This window comes from Aegilops tauschii, chromosome 1, assembly GCF_002575655.3.
Source record: "Aegilops tauschii subsp. strangulata cultivar AL8/78 chromosome 1, Aet v6.0, whole genome shotgun sequence".
NCBI classification, from domain to species: Eukaryota; Viridiplantae; Streptophyta; class Magnoliopsida; order Poales; family Poaceae; genus Aegilops; species Aegilops tauschii.
This window is the reverse complement of record NC_053035.3, coordinates 456,198,772-456,213,921: the sequence shown is the minus strand read 5'-3', so window position 1 is coordinate 456,213,921 and position 15,150 is coordinate 456,198,772. Positions and strand designations below refer to the sequence as shown.

Below are 15,150 nucleotides of genomic sequence, written 5' to 3'. Positions count from 1 at the left end.
CCTCCGTAGCGAGGAGGGCCTCTACGCCGTCTGTTTCGTGCGGGCGTGTTGTGGGTGCCTCTGTAGAACTCTCTATGTCGTCTGATCTGGACAGACGGCGCGGACCTTGGCGGATTGCCTCGAGGGTCCATGAATGGTGAACTGGGGGCGTGGTCAGGGTCACTGTCATCTGGTCTTTCGGTAACGCCCGCTGATGAGTCCCTTCGGTGATCCGGTACGGATAGCAAAAAGGTTCCCAGCCTCTTTCCTCATGGAGCGGCCATGAGTTATCAAACCCACGAGATGACGTGCACTTGTGACAAAGGTTTCTACCAAGTAAACAAGTTGCAAGGAAAAACACTTATAATAAAAATAGATACGGGTATGAGGACTTGACTCTTACAACCATATATTTGTGATCATCATGATCTTAATTTATGCTCTGAAGACAACCGTTAAGATGTGTTTGCAACATATCATAATGAAGGATGTGTCTAAATTATGTATTGACCGGAACGCGCCCTGCATTAAAAGTCAGTTGTCCAACCGTAAACCCTCTTCATGGAGTTACCTTGGTTATTAAGATGAGTCAGACCAAGCGTTAAACGTTTAATGACAGTACATTTCATTTCATGTACAGTATCCAGAGATTAGATACAGGCCGACTCTTCGAGCGCGCGACGGAACACGTTCCGCGTGCCCCACCCCTGCGTTTGTCTGGCTGTTGGGCATGTGTTCGCGTATGTGATGGCAGCACCGGAACCATTATATGATTGCAGTCGAGGCCCGCGGACGGCGTCGGTGCCGAGGGAAGCGGATCCTCTAACATTCTCAAGGGATGTCACGAAGCTACAGCGAAATGCGTGTATAAAGCGAAGAAGGGATGTCAGGGTTAATGTAGCAACTACTATACGAATTTACTGTAGCATGTATAAAAATAAATCAAAACATAATTTTATTGCATCATAATTTTGTTTGTATGTTATTTTTGTAAATGTATACAGTAGATTTGTAATTTGCAAATTAATTATAATCATTTTAGGCTTAACCATATGGATGTGAAGAAGGAATGTCACGGTTACTGTAGCTTCGTGACATCCCTCCTGGATGTTAGAGGATCCGGTTCCGGTGCCGAGGCGTTGAGACCTCTAGGCACCTTGAGGTATATGCTTCTGGGAACGCCGGCGAGGTGTGGCCGTTAAACAGGACGCGTTTCGGGTAGCGCCTGCCCTGGCCATCCGTCTGGTATTAAAGGCGATGCAGGAGCATGTATTCAAGCATATGCTACGGCAGTATTGGAACGTCACGGACTGGTTGAACCAGAGGTCGTAGCCGTAGAAGTCGGTGTACGCCACCTTTGACGAACTTGAACCGCTCCGGCGTCGCAGCTTCGCTGCAGTTGACGGTGAAGGTCGGCTTGCAGCCCTTTGTCCAGTCCCGGCGGTCCACCCTCTCGTACCCCGGCGTGCAGGAGCATCGGAGGGACGGCTGGTACTCGCAGATGGCGTTCTTGCCGCACAGCCCGTGGACGGAGCACGGCTGCTTCAGCGCCGCCCACGTGACCGTCCATCCTCCGTCCGCGTCCAGGCTGTACATCCTCAGGTTCCCGTCCTGCTCGACGGTCAGCCGTCTCTTGGCGCCGGCGACGCCCAGGTCGGTGGCCTCGGCTCGCAGGTTGTCGCTGGAGAGGAACACCCCGGCGTCGTCGAGGACGCCGACTCTTGAGCTGTTATAGTTGGTCCGGCCGCTCCCGAACACGCCGAGGTCCGGGTCCGGCCAGTAGATGCTGGCGATCTCCGGGCCGTCGTAGAGGAGGCGCAGCACGTTGTCGTTGTCGTAGTAGAGGGTGTAGTAGCCGGCGACGAGCTTCTTGTCCTTGGAGAGCGTCTGCGACGGGAGCAAGGTGTCCGCCGGCCAGTCGAAGCTCTGCCACGCGGCAACGCCGGTGGAATCTTCCGGGTCCGTGATGAGAAGGTTGCCGGCGTCGAGAAGGGAGACGGCGAGGCGCTTGTTGCCGCCGGTCTTGCTGTCCCACACGGTCGTCCCGTTGGCGTCAGCGAGGGCCAGCACGCCGTCGTGCCGGAACGATATGCTGGATGCCCGGCCGTTCACAGGGGCGCCAGGGTTTGCCGTCCAGACGGCGGTCCTGTTCTTGGCCGCGGTGAACCAGACGGAGAAGTAGAAGGCGTTCTCCCCGGCTGGGAGGAAGCCGCAGGAGAAGGTGCCGTCCGGTGACACCAGGAAGGGCCGCTCGTGGTCTTCCACCGACAGGGATGACCCGGCGCTCAGCGTGTGCTGTGCCGATGATGCACCGGAGCGCATGCAGAAGCAGAACGAGAGAGACGGGTGGAACGAGAGCTGGACTGAAGAATCTAGCCATCACGAATTGTGTAGAGGAATGCTGTGAGTACGTGCTAGTTACGTCGTCAGGCCAGTGGTGTTCTTTTAGAGGCTGAAGAAAAAAGTAGTGAGATGCTGGATAAGGTCGTCCTGTCCATACGATGTGAAAAGGAAAGATTAAAGTTAGCTGTGGTTACAAATATTCAGTTAGCTGTGATTATGTCGCCGTGGACTAAGACCTATCAGTCAAGTGACATAACATGTATAATAAGAAAGAAACAAAAATCTTAATATAAGATCTCACGAATATAACATTGACTGAGACTAACACCGGCAATACCAATACAAGAAAAAATAATGAATAACACATTAAGTTGATTTCTTCCGCAGCAGCTCTTTCAAGAAGGAGTACACACGTCCTTGGGTCGTCGTTGTCTAGTGAGTGGTAGGACAAGGATTTTCATCTTGATTGCTGAAACCAATCACTTAAGACCAGTGCATCAAACAACGAGACAACATCTTTAACAAGGTAAGGACGCAAGTTCTTTCGCTGTTCAACCCGACCCACAAAGGCTAGAACAAGTTTTCATTTGGACATGAAGCGATGTTTCAAACATCATCTTGAAGATAGATCTTTTGAAGTCACCCCAGCCAGTAATCCACCGTAGAACATAGTTGTTCTTGCGGATGGGTGGGACGCCTACCCAAGCCGCTCGGGGACTGCCCATGTTGCCAGTGGCGGTGTCAGAAATTAAAGATAGGGTGGGGGGGGGGCAAATGACACAAACTTTTGATTACAGGGCCCAAACTACACTAATGCATGTATTCTTTTCTAAATTCCGCACTGTTCATCTCTATATTAGGAGTAAATCAGTGATGTTAGGGGGGGGGGGGGGGGGCAGGGCCCTGGTGGTCCCCCTGTCTCTGCCACTGCATGTTGCAGCGCGAATCTACTCGTTGTCACTCCAAATTTGCCATCTTTGTGGCTTGTTTGCTATTTTTAAGTCACTAAAAGATTAATGAATATAATTCAAATTTGAACAACATGTGCGTGAAAAAGTTGGCAAAATGAGTTTAAAATCTTATTTCCGTTCTTTAGTCTATCCTAAGGTCTTATCCAAGACAAGAAAAGGAGACATTCCAAACATTCAGGCGTCAAAATCCGAACATGGCGCTTATTGCTTCTTTAATAGTTCTAGAAAATGCAAATGAGTTACGAGAAACATGAAACCTGGCGTGGTTCCAAATTTGCATCCCTACCTTTATGAGCAAAATTGTCTTAAAAAAAACTTTATGTTCTTATCTCTGCCAAACAGTCTGATACACAGAGACTGATGGGCCGATCGAGTTCTCATTTCTCATTCGTGTCCATCTCATCAAGAAAGAAAAAGGTCCACTTGCGGTCGTCGTCTTGCTTAGTTCGGCCCGGCTGCCTTTGCTCGCTGTCGCCGCTCGCCACTGTAGTCTTCTGCTCCGCATCCAAATCTCGAGCTCCCAAATCTCAGATCGAACATCGCAAGTCAACCGCTATCGCCGATGGCCGCCTCTGCCTCCGCCGGCAGCCGCCATTTCAAGATCTTCGCGGCCGCCGACGGCTTCGGCGAGCCGCTCAAGGACGCAGTCGTCGCGCACCTCCGCGCCCACCCCTCCGTCGCCGACGTCGTCGACCTCGGCGTCGACAAGTACTACGCCGCCGCCGCGGCCGTCGCCCGCGGCGTCTCCTCCTCGGCCCCCGACCCCGCGCTCGAGTCCCGCGGCGTCGTCGTCTGCGGCACCGGCGCCGGCGTCACCATCTTCGCCAACAAGTACCCCGGCGTGTACGCCACCCACTGCAGCTCCGCCGCCGACGCCGTCAACACCCGCTCCATCAACGCCTGCAACGTCCTCGCCCTCTCCGGCATGGCCACCCCGCCCGAGGCCGCGTTCGCCATCGCCGACGCCTGGCTCGCCACCCCCTTCCGCGCCCCCTGCCCCGCGTCCGGCGACGCCCCTTGGCCGGAGGACATTCAGAAGTTCCTCGATGCTGCCCCCGGTGAGATGGCCTCCATCCCCGAGGGACCGGCAGCCCCTCCTGCGCCTGACTCCGCCTGCGCCATCTGTTGCCTGAGGAAGGGGATGGAGTTCGAGCCGGTGGACATCATGCCCGGCGGCGAGATGCGGATTGTGCGCGAGAGCCCCACTTCGGCCTACGTCCGGTTCAAAGCTGGAAGCGTGGAGCCGGCCCACCACCACACCTTCGGCCACGACCTGGTGGTGATCAAGGGCAAGAAGAAGGTGTGGAACTTGACCAAGAAGGAGAGCTATGGCCTGGTCGATGGGGACTTCCTGTTCACGCCTGCTGGGGACGTGCACCGCGTCAAGTACTTGGAGGACACGGAGTTCTTCATCCGCTGGGATGGGCACTGGGACATATTCCTCGATGAAGACCTCGAGACCGCACGCAATGCCATCGATGCAGAGCTCGGTGTGGTTGACAGTGAGAAGTGAGGAGGTTTGTGAAGGTTCTATCTTGTGCTTCCACCTTTTTTTCTCCATCGATGCAGAGTTCAGTGTACAATGTTTGTTGCTGGTGCTGGTTCTGGTGACATCTTTTCAAATATGTATGTTTGCTGGATGCTGTGCCATGCTTTGTCGAATAAAATGGTGATACTGGTTGGAATGCTACCTTGATATGTTTATACAATTATAATCTGTGTTTGCTGAATAAAATGCAGATGCAAGGATTGCTATATTTTATTCAGACTCAAGTTTAATGATCTCAACAAATATAACAAGTTAACAATTATATTCTGTGTCAATGTTAAGTGACACACAAGATGTTTTAGGCTATCGGCAAACACGCTTGGCTAGATTTGTTTTGTGACTCTTATCCATGGACATATTAATCTTCTGGTCTGCATTCAAAAGCTGTACATTTTTCGGGTGGAGAGCAAAAAGAAAATGTTTATCTGACCACAACGTTTGCAATACTGTTTGGCCCTGAGCACTATCTATTTTCTGTCTTTATTAAAATTGTCCCCATTTTGTAGCTTATCATTCTGGTATTTGTTTTTCTGTTGGAAACAAGCTTATGATAGCGGTTGCCACTTGCTTGTTCCATGTTTCTGTTTGATGGTTCCAGTTTTGTAAACACTTTATGATGTGCTTTCTGTTCTGCAAATAACATAGGAGAAGCTGTTGTTCTGCATGCTCGGTGATGTTGATGTCACATAAATTTTGTAACAGACTGGTCTTATACTCTTATATGAAAAATCAGGTAAAGCATACGGCAGAAAGTTCATTGAAGGTGATGTATTTAGTGGCAGTTTTCCCTTTTTATTATTTCCAAATACCTGCTAAAATCTCAGGGCACTCAAAATAAAACATCTTATTAGTTATTATCCATGTATATCCCTCAGCTGATTTTCATGTATTTGCGTTCAATACATGATTGCTAGTACGCCATGGACCAAAGTAGTATATTAACATGATGTACTAATATAGGTTCTAAAGCTCTAAAATCACATATGTGTGTTTGTACGCCTGCACCGAGGAGGTCATGAGTAAATTACTGGATTGGTTGGTACAGTTTTAATAGCAGGTGATGTTGGCTAAACTGGCCAATTTGCTGCTATAATGCCTAAACCATTTTTCAGCATATGAAATTGTAAACTCGAATGTTTGCAAGTCTGTTTAGATCTCCAACTGTATCCAATTAGGGTAGTTTTGTTATTCCATGGAGGTACCAAAAATCTTTGACTACCTTTAGTATAAAACCAGAAAGTTTTTGCATTTGACCACCGAATCGAGTAAAGTGAACAATCAAGAACAGAAACTTCAGATTTTTTTTAGTAATCTAAGAAAGAATGTTGGTTGAAAAACCCTTACTGGTGTTAAAGAACTGGAAGACAAACCTTGCTAGTGCCGAAATGCTAGCATTCAGGACTGAGATTAAAGAACCTGGAATAAGAGTTTGTGAAACTGGAGCTTTGGACCTTTGCAATGTGGATCAAGCTGCTTATCCTGCCTTCAGGCTCCAATCTGGCCATCCATCTCATGGAATGCTGAGCTTCAAAGATAAACTCCATCAAAGGTACTTATAACTGTATGGAATTGCAAATTTGCTAGGATTCCCAATTTCCCATGCTTGCAGTACTTTTGGTATAAAAGATTTCTAGGCGGCTTCTCATGGATAGTAGGTTCTACTATTCTATGCTACTATTCTACTATTCATCGAACTCAAAAAAACATTGTCAGATTAGAAGCAGGATGGGGCTGCTGTGCACAAAGATGGTCTGTCATATACTCATATTTGCTGGTATAAGCTATACGGAATATCACAGGGATAATACCTGTAAAGAAGAACTTAGGTCCTGCATATGCAGTTTGGTTGTGATCAACGCATAATGCTGATGTTGTTGAGAATCCCGCAGCTGGGCTAGCGCTTGGCTATGAGCGAAGAACTTAGGTCCTCCTGCATATGCAGTTTGGCTGCTGTGCACATAGATGGTTCTCTGTAACTCAATGCAGATGTATCCTGCAGCTTCTGAAGGCCGAACAAGATCTCAGCCTCATTTGGCAGGTTCTCAACAATGACTGGGCTTTTGACATAACTTGTACAATGCACTGCTCTTTTGTAAAGCCACATCATCCATGATTTTTTATATTGCCTCACCCAGGCCTTTGAGAAGTCTCATGACTTTGGCAGTCTTCTCGGCTGAAGTACACTCTTGCATGGGATACATTTTCCATGCATAGGGCAGGGCTCTTCCGTTCTCTCAACGACAGGAAGATCGAGGGCTGTGAGGCTCATCGATAGGGAGTTATATATAGAAAAGTACAATGATTGAAGTTCAAGAATAATACTAATACAACCAAGTGACTGGCTGTTTTTTCTTGTTACTTTTAGACTCGAAAACCATGTATAGGCCATCACAAATTCGCAATTCGCTCTCTAAGATACTTGGCTGTTAAAGAACAGCTCCTCTGATTTCAAATGTAAATCTTTAGTAAACATGCTTTCCATAATGTATGTATATTTCTATATTAAGCTTTCATGTTTGTAAAAACTCATGGTCGAAGTCCCACCTTGGAAACCGAGGCAATTCCCAATAGGATTTACATTTGGATTGAGTGAGTCCTACCTTTAGTGATTGCGCAGGTTTAGTTAAGATTAGCAGAAAGTTCCCTGAGCAGCTTTCTATTTGTTCAGTAATACTAAATACTACCTCGTGTTTAGGGCTGGATACGTCCGTTTGAGTGTCATGTAATTCCGGACGGATGGAGTAATATATAACCAGAAAATGGGGATCCCTTTGCTGTATAGAATCAGAAAGAAAGAAAAATGGAGATCGCTTTGCTGTATATTCTCATTCAGTTATGATTTGTGAAGAGATGCGGAATTTTTTTTTCCGGGTGAAGTGATGAGGTTTTTAACGGTGGAGATGTCGGAACTTAGCTCTATCATGGTTAACCACCTCTCTGGTTCATCTGGAATGAGGTACCAGTACTGTTATTCAAACTAGTGCTCCACGTTGCTTCGTGTAAATCGTTTGTAGGCAAGAAAATTACATTTGAATCGCTAACTGCGATTAGTGTCACTGTTGTCTGGCCAAGGAGACTGAATCGCTTGCTATTTTGCTGTTCTTTAGACTTTAGCTGGGTTTGTATGGCAAGTGATCCTTTCTGTTTTTGATTTGAAGAGACCACCTCACAACACTGATATGACACATTGTTTGGTAGATGGATCCTCCTCTTTCAGCAAAAACCGACGCTCTCTTTCTATTTTGCGGAAAACAACCGGCTCTCTGTGCTGGAGGACTATTATAGATTATAAATATAAGAGAAATATAATACCAACAATCCCAATGTGCTGTGGTCTAGAAGTAATGTGGGTTCACCTTTTTGGAAAGGAGTTACATGGGCTCTTTCGGCTTCAAAAAACATATATCGATGGAAAGTTGGGAATGGTAGGAACACCAGTTTCTGGCACGACATATTGGTGGGGGATTGTTCCCTTAAAGTACAATTTTGGAAATTATTTGTTATATGCAATCAACCAGACTGCTACTTAGCACAAGTCTGGCATGGTGAGGAACTAGAACTGTCGTTTTGGAGAAATGTAGACCAATCTGGTCTAGAGCTGTGGCACCAAATGTTGGAGGTGATGAGGTCGGTCCAATTAAGTGATAAATCTAACATAGTACCTATTTGGACTCTTGGAGCCAAATGGTAGTACTCAGTTAAATCCTTCTATAACGTCATCAACTTTGGGGGGGTGGTTTCAAGGGTTGGGGATAGATTCTGGAGAGTACTATGCCCTCAAAAAATTCCTGTTTTCCTCTGGCTCCTGGGTTATAACAAAGTATTGACTAGAGACAGCCTGAACAAACGGTGGCCGGTGTTAATATAATTCTTTTGTTTTTGCGGAAAAAAAAATTGTACAACAAGGGAACGCCGACCGTGGGGATCGAACCCACGGCCACGTGGTTAAAAGCCACGCGCTCTACCACTGAGCTAGGTCGGCATTTGCGACAAAAATAGAAATTAGTTGAATAACACAGGCTATAACAGATGCCAAAAACTATGAGCCGTTCATTCGGGGCACTTTGGGCAAAAATAGTTCTCCAATAGATTTCTCATCCCTAGAGGACACGAAGATGCGAGCTGCGTTCTCCGCTAGGGTGGGTTGTCCAAAAAACGTTACCTTTGTTTGCCTCATGGCTATTTGCTGTTGCTTGAAATTGTAATTGCATCAATGCCGCAAAGGCCCAATGCAACCGAGAAATTAGGCTAATAATTTCTATAAGTCTTCTTGACTGATTCTAAATATTATTGATCCACAAATAATAGTGCTTTCAAATAGTTTTAAAAGTGCTCAAAGCATATCTAAAGGTTTTGTAGCAAGAAAATTTTATATCTGTACTACACATACCTTTTTCGTTGCCTACACATAATTTAATACAAAAATGAAGTTGGTGCCTACATATTCTTTAGAGACCCAATTCTCCTCCATGTAAACATTGTTCATTGATACATATCGTCCCCTTCATCACTAAAATACGTAACCGATGACCATCTAGTTCCTCCGGAGAAGGCTCTAGAGAAGCACTACTTGATGGAGTTCATGTCAACCAGGCTAGGCGTGTTCGTGGCGAGTCAAATGTGTTGTGAGTGTCGTATAAGCTAGGTTGCCGGTGATGGCAAGTGTGTAAATCAAATAGTCAAATGCAGACATCAAAATCTAATCAGTAAGTACATTCGATCACATTTCTGTCGCGATGTTTTGTCTGTCTTGTTCTTCCAGGTGTTAGTTAGGCATCCGTCGACGGAAGATTGGAAGAGACCACACTAAAACGACTTGAAAAGGAAAGAAACGGGTCCTTTTAGTTTTGGCATGTTGTAGTCTACTTAATTTGCACCCCGCAAAAAAGAAGTCTACAGTCTACTTAATTTGAAATTGACCGAGGAAGGAAGCTAGACATAAGATGGTGTACGCCCTCAAGTAAAACCTAGCTAGCTCGATCGTGCATGCAGCTTATGTATGGTGTATGGTGTATGCTTCACTAGTGCAGAACCGGGCTTTAGCGCCGGTTCGTAAGGGCCTTTAGTGCCGGTTCTGCAACCGGCACTAAAGAGTGGAGACTAAATGCGCGCACCCCCCCCCCCCCCCCCCCCACTACCGGTTCGGCACGAACCGGCGCTAAAGTGCCACCACGTGGCACGAACCAGGCCCGGGTGCTGGTAGACCATTAGTACCGGTTGGTAGCACCAACCGGTACTAAATGTTTGGGGGGTGGGGGGGGTTGGTTTTAATTTTTATTCTTTCATTAATTTTGTGTTTTCCATTTAATTCTTTTTTGTTTGCTGGTATTTTACGATACTACATATTGTACACGTTATGCATATATATAAATAGATTTTCTCGTAGAACCGATCATATATATATATATAATCGAATGTCTCACAACCATCATTAATTATTCACACATACACATGTATATATATACAATTTCTCCTACATGTTGCCTTGGTGCCTTCGGAGCACGATGACAAGTGGTTCATGGGGCGGTAGCGGGTAATAGTATTCTCCTTTCGGATCTATGACCTGGTCGAGCAAAAATCCCGCTATTTCCTCTTGCAGTGCTCGTATTCGCTCTGTTGATAGGAGCTGGTCCCGCACCTCTTTGAACTGTTAAGAAGGAGATCAATATGCATGTTTATTAGTTGTGTGACTAGATATCGACAATCATGTAAGATTTGTGAATAGTGTTCTGGCAAACGTACCCAGTCCTGTCTATCAGATCTGCTCCTTTCGGACGCCATCATGCGAATGTTCTCGCAAACGTAGTATGCACACACTTCAGTCCCCGTCGCCTGCTTCAGGGCCTTTACGAGAATAGAATTTAATCAGATAATTATTAATCAAGCATGTTAATTAATTAATGGTATTGAATCAAGAATTAAAGAGATGGTAGCTAGCTAGCTAGTACTACTTAATTACTTACCTTGGGTCGATACCAACATAGCTTTTGTCGCCATTTTCCTGGAGTCACCTTGATGTACTTTGCCCAAGCTCTGTCCGCCGGCAAAGAAAATTAATAAAGGGGTTATTAAAAATAGTTCATATCAGGAAATGACGAACTAAATAGGCCGAGATATAGTTAATAATGATTGAAATAACATGTCGACTATCCCCTTCACGATACTGTAGTCACTATCTTTTTTAAGTAGTGAGTCCAGTACTTCAACTTTTCCTTCGTCAACTTTAATGTCTAACAAGATCCAGTGGAAGCTGCATGCGCATATGTTTGCATGTATAAATTAAGCGGGCATGTGCATAACACCAATCAACTATAACCCTAAACCCTATACACTTATTAACATCTAGCTAGTAAGCAAAAACAGAATTTGTAGTACAAGAGAGTGTGACTCACTCGAAGTTGTAAGGAAGTAGTATATCTTCATTACTATTGAGGCGCTTCAAGAACTCTAGCATGCATTTCTCTACATCTTGTCTACACCATTCCAATTTCCATGTGTATTCATTAACGGTATTTGGGTCAATGAACCCAATGTCATAGCGTCCAGCTTTTTTCATTTCATACATCTTCATCCTGCATAATACCACAGAAAAGAATATATAGTGAGGATATATAATTACAGGTAATTAATGATCAATCAATGAGCACTAGAGCTAGCTTGAGACTTAAATTACAGAAAGAAATCACTTACAGACAATAGCAACTGACGATAGATTTGTCGAGTGCATCTTGATTGAATAACTGAAATAGTTCTGAATACTCAACGGACATAGCTTTCTCATGGAAGTAATGCTCCTCCTTGACATTCACCATGAGGGACCCTCGATTGGAAATCTTGGTAATGTTCATGTACCACTGATGCAATTCATACATTCTCGTTGGGAGGTTCTTGACCTCGTCTGGCTCGACCAAAGGTTGGCCCCGGACATATTTCCGTTTTATTTCCTCCTCTCTAAGCGGAGACATGAGCTCGATCTCGAGGAGTTGTCCAACAGTGATTTTGAGCATTTCAGCCTGCATTATATGCTCCTCGGTTATTACCACATCGCCCAGCTCGGGAACGTAAACGGTTTGCCCACAATAATATTGGGCGCGCGTACTCTCATGTGTTGTTGGCACAACATGCGCGGGGGGGGGGGTCGATTGCGCCGCCAGTTCTCCCAGCTGGGGAACGGTTTTCCCGCATTTTTTGACAGTTGCTTGTTGGCTCGAGCTCGAGCTCGCTTCTTTCTGTAGTCGTGCTCGATGTGCCTTCCTGATTTGGCGCTCATAGTCTGAGTCAACAGGCTTGGGAGCTGGTGGTCTGGTGGTCTAGCCATACGAATGAAGTGGTCAATCTTTTCCTCAGGCACTTTCTCCCTCGGCGGCGTTGCCGGTTTCGGTCGAAAATGAGCATCCACTTCGGCCCGCACTATTGCATCATTTTGCTCCTCGGTCATGTCGTAAGGCCTCTGAGGAAGAGGAGCGAGGCTGCTTGGACCATATTTATATCGCTTGTCTCCGCCTGTACTTTCTGTACTACCCCGACTCGTACCGCTACGCACCATAGCTACGGCGTGTCTCTTCTGCGATTGCTTAGGCGGCGGAGACGGCTGACGTGGCTTAGTTGGAGCAGGAGGAGTGGTCTGACATTGTGCCGGACTTGAAGCAGGAGGTGTGGCCTGACGCGGTGTCGGACTTGAAGCAGGAGGTGTGGCCTGACGCTGTGCCAGACTTGAAGCAGGAGGTGTGGCCTGACACGGTGTCAGACTTGAAACAGGAGGAGTGGCCTGACGCTGTGCCGGACTTGAAGCAGGAGTCTGCTCACGCGTTCATGGACTTGGAGGAGCGGGAGTCTGCTGACACGGTGGCGGACTTCGAGGAGGAGTCGGCAGACGCGGTGTCGGTGGACTTCGAAAGATGATGCAATCCTTTCTCCATAGGATGATACGATGTATGACCTCTCCCAGTGTGTGCTCGTCGTCACCTCCAGGAATGTCAAGATCTAGCCCCGAATATGGGTCCACCATCTCATCAACCAAGACACGAGCATAGCCCTCTGGAATCGGGGCGCAATGGAAGGTTGCTTCGGGGGTAATTGTAAAAGCAACGGCGTCCGCCACCTTCATGGATATGTTCTTCATTTTGAAGTGTAGCTCACAGTTAGTGTTCTCTATGATGTCATCCACAGGGTATGTATCCAGCAGTGCGTCGCCCGGGGCGGAACCAACGCTGCTTCTCGGCATGGATGGGGCGGTGCTATCCAATGCTGGATGATCATCCGCTTGCTGCTGCCGCTGCTGAGACCCCCTTTCCTGGCTAAGTGAGTCGATCTGCTGCTGCTGCTGCTGGAATTTGAGTGCCAAGTCCGCGTGCCTTGCTTTTAGGCCTTGAAGGCGTTCCGCGTCCTGCTTCCTCTGCTCCTCCTCCAGCTTCCTCTTCTTCTCCTCCTCCATCTTCTTTCTTGCACGGGTCCTGTAGTCATCGTTCCATTCCGAAAAGCCCTCATACCAGGGAATAACGCCCTTGCCTCGTGTTCTTCCCGGGTGTTCAAGATTTCCCAGGGCGCGCGTAAGCTCGTCGTTCTCTCTGTTGGGCGTGAACACCCCCTTTCGAGCATCTTCTATTGCGTCAAGTAACTTTTGTTCTGCTCCTTTTAGACTTGCCTTCTTCGAAACCAGGCCTGTCTTCGGGTCCAACGCCCCCCCCCCCATGCGCATAGAACCAAGTTCTGCACCTGGGGGGCCAGCTCCTAGTAACCGGAGTGACCCCTGCATCCTCCATCTCTTGCTCAGACTTATCCCACTTAGGCATTGCCACCGCGTAGCCACCTGGACCTAGCCTATGAAACTGCGTCTTTTTTTGCGGCATTGGCCTTGTTTTTTCTCGACCGTTCCTTAGATAATTCTGATTCCTTGAATTTCACGAAAGCGGGCCAGTGTTCTCTTTGCTTCTCCAGTGTTCCCTTGAATTCTGGAGTCTTCCTTTCTGCAGCGAGGTAGTTGGCCCATACAGTTTTCTTGTGGGTGTTGAATGCAATTGCCATCTTCTTAAGAGCAGCGTCCTTGACTTTCTGCACATCTGCATCAGTGAAATAATCTGGTAGGGTGAAATGTTCCATCAGAGATTCCCAAAGCTTTTGTTTTGCTCTATCGTCGACCCAAGTAACATCTGGGCGTTTAGTTTTTGGCTCTTTCCATTCTTGAATGGAGATCGGGAGTTGGTCCTTCACAAGAACTCCACACTGACGGACAAACTTGTTCGCAATGTTCTTAGGCATGAGGGGTTCGCCACTAGCTTTGATGGAATCGATGTTGTACTTTACACCCTCCTTCAACTTTTTGCCGGTCCGCGCTTTGTCCTGCTGTCTGTAGAAGCAGATTTGCTCGATCCGGAGGGCTGAAAGAAGAAAGATCGATTCGTTAATATATCTTCAAATAAAAAAACATGTGATGATCACTAGATGCCTGCTTATATAAATATACCTCGCTGGTAGTCTTTGTTATTTCAAGATCAACATTGTATTCGTCATCATAATCATTGTCTGCGTCATCATAATCATAATCATAGTTCATGACTTCATCAGCTCGATCGTCGAGATCGAATATCTTATCATCACCCTCCCCGGTATTGTTCAGATATTGGGAGCCGTCATTTGCTTCATTCAGATCATCTGGCCTGCTAGGGCTGCGTATGATCTCGAACAGGGCCTCTTCTCCCTCTCTGCCGGTATTGTCCACCATAGCTTTTATTTAACTAATACCGAAGAAATATAAAACAATTTAGTATTCAAATTACAATGCATGGATGCAATCAATAAGGAAAAACTGAATCATATAGTACATAATATGCATCGTCTCAAATAATATATAATCTCGAATACATCGTCTCGAATAATATATAATCTCGAATACATCGTCTCGAATAATATATAATCTCGAATACATCGTCTCGAATAATATATAATCTTGAATACATCACTGGCTAGGTAGCTAATAAAGATCGAATACTATAGAAGAATCTAGGCCATTCGCGGTTCCTGAGGCGCGGAAGGTGGACACCCAAAGACAAGGAACCATCACAGGATCATATCTCCGGTCATCTGCCCAAAGAACCTGCCAGGTATTGGAGAACCTGACGTCCATAGCAGCCATGTAGCGATGGACGTGCTCATCCTCCTCCCTGACACGACGACGCACCACCTCCTGCGGGGCCGGCTCCCTCTGCACCACATGTGGCCCACGCGAACGCCACCAAAGGAGATCAGGGTCGACGACGGGACCCGAGGCCGGGTTCCTCACCAAGCGTCGCGCCCCTCCAGGTAGCACCT

At 46.8% G+C, this 15,150-nt stretch overlaps 1 protein-coding gene, 1 non-coding gene and 1 pseudogene across 2 annotated transcripts; 1 reads left to right on the top strand and 2 right to left on the bottom strand.

Moving 5' to 3' along the window:
* Window positions 1-975: 975 nt before the first annotated feature.
* Window positions 976-2,676, bottom strand: LOC109744012 (putative receptor protein kinase ZmPK1; annotated as a pseudogene).
* Window positions 2,677-3,694: 1,018 nt separating this feature from the next.
* LOC109744025 (DNA damage-repair/toleration protein DRT102) lies at window positions 3,695-4,983 on the top strand. The gene has a single exon (XM_020303117.4). The coding sequence runs from the start codon at window positions 3,856-3,858 to the stop codon at window positions 4,804-4,806; it is 951 nt and encodes a 316-aa protein (XP_020158706.3). The 5' UTR covers window positions 3,695-3,855; the 3' UTR covers window positions 4,807-4,983.
* A 3,769-nt stretch (window positions 4,984-8,752) lies between these two features.
* On the bottom strand, window positions 8,753-8,824 carry TRNAK-UUU (transfer RNA lysine (anticodon UUU)). The gene has a single exon. It is a non-coding gene; the product is annotated as a tRNA-Lys (tRNA).
* Between the last annotated feature and the right edge of the window lie 6,326 nt (window positions 8,825-15,150).

Excerpts from the sequence above, each read along its gene's own strand:
- LOC109744025 (XM_020303117.4), top strand. The coding sequence starts at position 3,856 with ATGGCCGCCTCTGCCTCCGCCGGCAGCCGCCATTTCAAGATCTTCGCG.